The sequence below is a fragment of the Pteropus medius genome, unplaced genomic scaffold, assembly GCF_902729225.1.
Source record: "Pteropus medius unplaced genomic scaffold, Ma_sr-lr_union100, whole genome shotgun sequence".
Taxonomy (NCBI): Eukaryota; Metazoa; Chordata; class Mammalia; order Chiroptera; family Pteropodidae; genus Pteropus; species Pteropus medius.
Genome location: NW_024344371.1, coordinates 9,030,403 through 9,037,154, shown reverse-complemented (window position 1 = coordinate 9,037,154; position 6,752 = coordinate 9,030,403). Strand labels below are relative to the sequence as shown.

The 6,752-nt window shown below is 33.7% G+C and overlaps 1 protein-coding gene across 1 annotated transcript in view; it reads right to left on the bottom strand.

The window, feature by feature from the left end:
* AKAP6 (A-kinase anchoring protein 6) overlaps positions 1 to 6,752 on the bottom strand; it is a 520,891-nt gene that overhangs the window by 40,491 nt on the left and 473,648 nt on the right. The window contains exon 15 of the mRNA XM_039870505.1: positions 4,935 to 5,150. Within this exon, the coding sequence (XP_039726439.1) occupies positions 4,935 to 5,150 (216 nt within the window). The remainder of the gene's footprint in view (positions 1 to 4,934; positions 5,151 to 6,752) is intronic.

The following is a 6,752-nucleotide window of genomic DNA, read 5'->3' as shown; positions in this document are numbered from 1 at the left end:
ATTATCTTTTGTAATTCCTCCAGTGGCCACAAAGATTTTACCCTACATATTTTTTCTGGATGGTTTTTATATTTTACATTTAGGTCTATGATCTATTTTGACTTCATTTTTGAATATAGTGAAATTTGGTATGTAGTTCAATTTCATATTTGTGCATATGGATATTCATTTGTTCGAGAATCATTTGTTGAAAGACTATCCTTGGAATTGCCTTTGCACCTTTGTCAAAAACCGATTGACCATTTATGTGCAGCTCTATTTCTGAAATAGTTATCCTATTCCATTGATCTATTTTTGGCCTTGATACTAATGCCATACTCTCTTGACTACTATCGCTCTTTGATAAGTCTTGAAATCAGGAGGTATAAGTTCTCCAACTTTATTCATCTTTTTCAAAATTGTTTTGGCTATTCTAACTCTTTTGCGTTTCCATATGAATTTTTGAATCAGCTTATACATCTTTACCAAAACGTCACAGGAATTTTCATTTGGATTATATTGACTCTATTGATAAAACAGGGAAGAACTGATACCTTAACATCGTGCCTTCCGATGCATGAATACAGTATATTTCATCGCTCATTAGTTATTTAATTTCTCTCAGCAATACTTTGTAGCTTTCAGAATATAGGTCTTACATATTTCTGTTAGATATATCTCTAAGCATTTCATGTTTTTGCTATTTTAAATGATATCATTTTTAATTTCAATTTCTGACTGTTTCCTGATAGTACTTAAAATTCAATTGATGTTTGTATATTGATCACACATCCTATAGCCTTGTTAAATTCTTTTATTAGCTCTAAGATCTTTTTTGGAGTTTCTATAACATTTTCTACATAGATAATCATGGAATCTGCAAGTAAAGATAATTTCGCTCCTTAATTTCCAAGGGGCATGTCTTTGTTTCCTTTTTCTTGCTTTTATTGCCCTGGCTAAAACTTCCAGTACAGTGTTTAATAGAAATAATGAAAATGGACATCTTTGCTTTTTTTCTGATATTAGGAGAAAAGTAATCAGTCTTTTACCATTAAGTACGATGTTAGCTATAGATTATTTGTATGTGCCTTTTAAGTTGAAGAAGTTCCTACTCTATTCTTAGGTTACTGAGTTTTTATCAGGAAGGGTGCGAAATTTTGACAAATGCTTTTTCTGCACCCATTGAGATAATCATATAGTTTTCCTTGCTTAGTCTGTAAATATGGTGAATTATACTGACTTTTTTTTTAGGATAAACCTCACACGGTCATGATGTATTATGTATTTTCTATATTATTGATTTTATTTGATACAATTTTGTTAATAATCTTTTTTCTATATTCATGAGGGATATTAGTCTAGTTCTCTGATCAGTCTTGCTAGGGGTTTATCAATTTCATTGACCTAAAAATACAAATTTTTGTTTAATTTTTCTCTACTGTTTCTCTGTTTTCAATTTCAATGATTTCTGCTCTGATCTGTAATATTCACAATATTCCCTTTATATTCTTTTAATATTAGTAGAATCTGTAGTGATGTCTGTCTCTTATTCCTGATATTGCCAATTTGTTTCAGAGAAAAGAGTCAAAGGAACAAAATTCTAGTTTCCTTGTTCACGAAGAAAGAAAGTGGGAGGCTAGAAATTAAAAACAAAAACAAAAACATACAATTCCAATGAAAATTAGAATTAAAGCTTGAAAGGTATAGATAGAGATCAATTTTACAGTTAACACAAAATAAACAAAAGTAAGTCTGGGGAAAGAGTATGAAGGTAGGAAGGACAACATATAGTGTCAAATAATTATGCCATTTCAAATCTTGATGATAAAGAAGAAAAATGCTTTTGGGCTTTGTCTGTTTTTGACCTCCAGAATTTAATACAAGATCTCTTGCTTTCTTGCAATTATTTAAAAAGAGATAAATATATTATTTACCTATTTAGGGGTAATAGAGAAATTTGCTTAATTGACATTTATATATTTATCTGAATTTTTTTAAATACTATGAAAAGATTTTCCATATTTTGTCAGTATTGACTGTAAGCTTGAAGGCAATAATTACACGAATATTACCTAATATTATAGTTATTTGTATATTTGTATTATTTTTCTAAGTATACTTTTTGAGGCAAGGGAAGGTATCTTATTTACCTCTGAATCTCTAACACTACTATAGAGCATCATTTAGAGAAAATTCACTTATTTAACAATATTATGGAGTATCTAATAAGTCCTAGGTACTATACAGGGTTTTGGGAATGCAAAGATGAGCAGAAAATGACTATTTGGATAATTTCTTCAGACCCGTGGAGAAGACCAACAGTAATCAAATCATCACACAAACAGGTAATCAAACAATGAGGAGCACTGGATGGATCATCAGGTGACATCTCTTACACAAGTTATTTCAAAAGTGATTAATGAAGAGAATCCTATAACAAAGAGGGAATCAGAACTTCTAATTATAACTTAGCCCACATTTTTAGAACCACTTTATCCAATACCTCATACAGAATTTCCTTCAGAACTAGCTTTTGAAGAACAGAGAGTATACCATCAGTTATTTCACATTGGAAACATTGTCCATATCAGACAAGAAGAAAGGTCCAAAGGCATCTTTGCAGTAGTCCCACGAAGGTGAAATAGTCTTACAGAAACAGAAAAACGCTCGAAGCCATTTTTGTGAAAATATAAACATTGAGAATTAATATATAGTAACTCCAAACCTAATGCCAGGATGAAACAAATTTGTTAAATGAAAGCATGTACTCATTCATTTAGCAAGTATCTGTCAAACATTTACCACATGCAAATATGCCCCAGTCCCTATAAATACAGCAGTAAAAGTCCCTGTGCACAAGAAGGGGACAGCATAAGGACGGGGACATATGACGAACAAGCAAACAGACGACTTAGAGGCTTCTGATTCCCAGCAAAGGTAGCCTCCCATGTTGGTGAATTACTTCTGTCCATCAAAGCAACTTAGATCCTTTATTCAACCAACAGAGATCAGAAGTAAGAAACATTTCCAACTTAATAAGATACCCTGTGCTTGTTGTACTATCGCATTACTGCCTCTCTACTTTTCTGTATCTTTTTCAACAGTGATTTTCAACCCTCTTTAGCACAGAAAACCTTATTTGCTACCTTCATCATTTTAAACAACATACACATTCAGCAGCCAACCTAAAGAAAGGGGAGAATTTTCTCTGTCTGCAATCTATACCTACCTCTGTGTAGTAGCTTGAGCTTCTAATAAGCAGCCAGGGTTTCAAAGCTAAAGCTTACCTTTACCACAGATTAGGATAAAAATGTCTACATCTAGTCTGAAGAGATCTAGTCCAGCATCCCTAATCATACTATTTCAAGTAAATCCCCAAAGGAACCCAGTTTTGCCTCCTCCAAAGCAGTTTGAATACCTCTAAAAATGTCAGAGCTTCTCCAGGTGCAATTGGTTTTTGTGTGAGTTTTATCATGGCCACTACAAGGCTTAGGGGCTTCCAACTACAGAATAAAAACTAACCTCTTTTGCCCTTCCAAACCTTCAAGAGAAAGAAAGAAAGGAAAGGAAGGAAGGAAGGAAGGAAGGAAGGAAGGAAGGAAGGAAGGAAGGAAGGAAGGAAGGAAGGAAGGAAGGAAGGAAGGAAGGAAGAAACAAGAAAAGAAAAAAGAAAAAAGACAAGATAAGACTCCAGGTAAATAGCTTCACAACAAACAAGGTCATTTCAAGAAAAGTCATTCAATTATACAGACTCTGATTACTGGTAACAACTTGAGAATCTTAAGAAATTTAACAACTTTGGCTCAAAACAATTAAATTGAACTTTTAATAAAATCACCCCCTAGACTCAACACAGCTACAAATGCAAAAAGAATGAGGAGGCTTACTGATTAATTGTCCCTTCTGTCCCCTGTCCCCAATGCCAAACACTTCAGATAGCAAATACCAAGGCTTTGTTAAAATTATAATTCATGAGAAAAGTCTGTTTTTCAGTGGCAAGATTATTACATTTAATTTTTCAATTTTGATCTTGAACTTTCCAAACACATAGAACTAATAATATAAACATACAACAAAACCTTTCCATTTTTTATATATATATATGTATATATACACATATATGCATACATACACATATATATACACACACATACATATACATATATATGCATGTATGTATATTTGTATTTTGTTTACATAAGTCAAACATAAGAATTAGACCTTCAACTAATAGTTATTGACTTCAAGGTCATTTGGGGAATGCAATCTTTTTATCAATAAAGGTTTTCTGGACAAGCACATTTTCTACATTATAATAAAATGACTAGTCACACATATTTCCTTCCTCAATCAACAGCTTGAAGTCACTGTAAATTTGGAAAATTCTTCAAAGAGATCCCTATGCCTACCTTGAGCACTGCATTAAAACCCCAAGAGGAAACCTGCTAGTTATCAGCAATGCAATTCTAACAGGAAGAGGTCCAAGCAGGAGCAATGGAGACTGTTTTACAAACAGACACCACCAACTCATATCAGGTAACAGAAAGGTAAACAGTACACTTCATTTCATTGTCTTATCTGCAGAACATACACATTGCTCTACATTTTGAGAGTGGTAAGCTACCTTCTAGCAAAACCATCATGGGGTGTTGTGTAATTAGTGCATATCGTTGGTGAAGGAATGCTTGAAAGAATTAATGGCTTAGTTTGGTACGGTAAAGCAAAATATTCATGTGATTTTTTAAAAAAATACAATGAGATACATTAAAAGTGCATCTTATTAGTAGGCAAATAAATCCGTTATGACAAATGGTGTTTCATTTAGTGGTTGGAGGTAGCTATCCCTTTAGTTAGCAAAACCGCTTGTAAGATGGACACATATTTGAAGCTCCGAAATAATTTGATTTTTGAGAAAAATGAGAAACCATTATGCTTTAGAAAAAAAAATCACTCACTGACTCCTTTCCCATCTTCTTTTGTAGCCGTGTTTGCCACTGGACAGTCTGCATGACAATGGCTTCCCACCTTCTTTCAAGATTTACGATGATCAGCTGCATGGGCTGGTGGTCTGCACTCAGATTGCAAGTCTCCCCATCATCCAGAAGATGCTGGCACAATCTCAGGATGGAGGCCACTCCGCGACGTCGCTGCTTGATTTCACGACAGAGGGACTGCAACACAGGGAGGGACCGATCCATGAGTGTTTATGGGGCAGAGTTCCCTCAGACATGAAACACAACGCTTCCACTATAATTTCAAATTGTAATATTGCGCTCAGCTATGAACAATCAAACAAAAAGGGCTCTGGAGTCATCATTAGATTGGAGGCCTCCTATAGATACCCAACTAATGCCAATGAATTTAGCTGGATCCCAATCCTCTTCCCTTCTTCACTGATTTCTCCATCTAAAATGTTGGGTCCCACTTTAACACCGAGGTGATTAACAATTAATAACTTAATGAAATAAATCATTTAGGTCATACGAATGTCAAACAGATTAGTTGTTTGATTCAAGGTCACAGGAAAAATAAAAAGACAGAAAAGTCCTCCAAATTGAAAATTGTCCAAATTTATTCTTCAACTGTTTTGGAGCCAAAAGTTTAATTTTTCTACTGGTTGGGAATAAGTTAAATAAGGTTGCAAAGAATTTTAATATATGATATCTATTATTTGAAAAATAAAAGGATAAACAACATTTCTCTTCCAAAGCTCGATTAACAAAGCACTAGTGCTCTGAAAACAAAAATTAGAATACTGGATTATTACTGCATTATTTGTTGGTTGCTGTGTTTCTTTTAATAGACTTTCACACTATTTAAGAAAGATATGCATGCATGAAAATAGTATTTTGCCCCTAGAAGCATTTGTATTGCTGCAGTGACCCTAAGCTGAATGATTCAAGCAAAATAGTGGATACATATGTCTAAAAATATTATATCTTTTCTTTGCCTACGGATAGTGTGTAAGTGATATTCTAATTCAAAGCCTTCAGGAGAAATGATGATTATATCCACAAACATCACTGAATTACTAATCTCTTTCTAAAGCCACAATTGGACTGTTCTAACAGTTAACAGATTGCTTATTAATCAACAAGGGTAAACGAGACAATGCAATTTCATTTAGTGCGAGAGTTTTAATGCTTAAAAGTATTTGTGCTTAAAATGTTAATCTAGATAAGGCTTCATTAGATGTCTTAAAATGATTAAGTGTGGTTCATTGAAATGTGCATGGAGTGGTAGTAGATCAGCAGGTGGACATTTCGTACAGATGTTCCACTTATTGATATAACACATGCTATAGCCATTTAAATGACCCTAACTCAGTAATAGCTGGAATTCTATTATTTCTGTAATGAGAGAATCCTGTACCTTTAATATTTCTGAATTTTAAATAAGGTGAATGACAAATTCCCAAACCTCTATTTATGGCAAAATATGACTAGGAATTTTATTACTCAATTTATACCGATGCAGCATTTTCAGTTATGTTTCCTGAACTTACCCTAATTTTTTTTTCCTAGGGTTCATTATTATTTTACTGTATAACTCCTGATATAACCACCAGGTCTGACAAATTTCTTTACTGATGCTATTCATTAGTTCAATGCTGAATGAGGAGAAACCTCCAGACATTCCAAGAAAAAACTTGAGAGTCTAGTAAATCAACAGGCATTGTTTCTGACTCCTCTAATCTTACTAACTGCTACTTCTCCATCTCTCCCTCTTTTTCTCCCTCCCTCTCTCTCAATCTCTCTTTCTCTCTCTCTCTC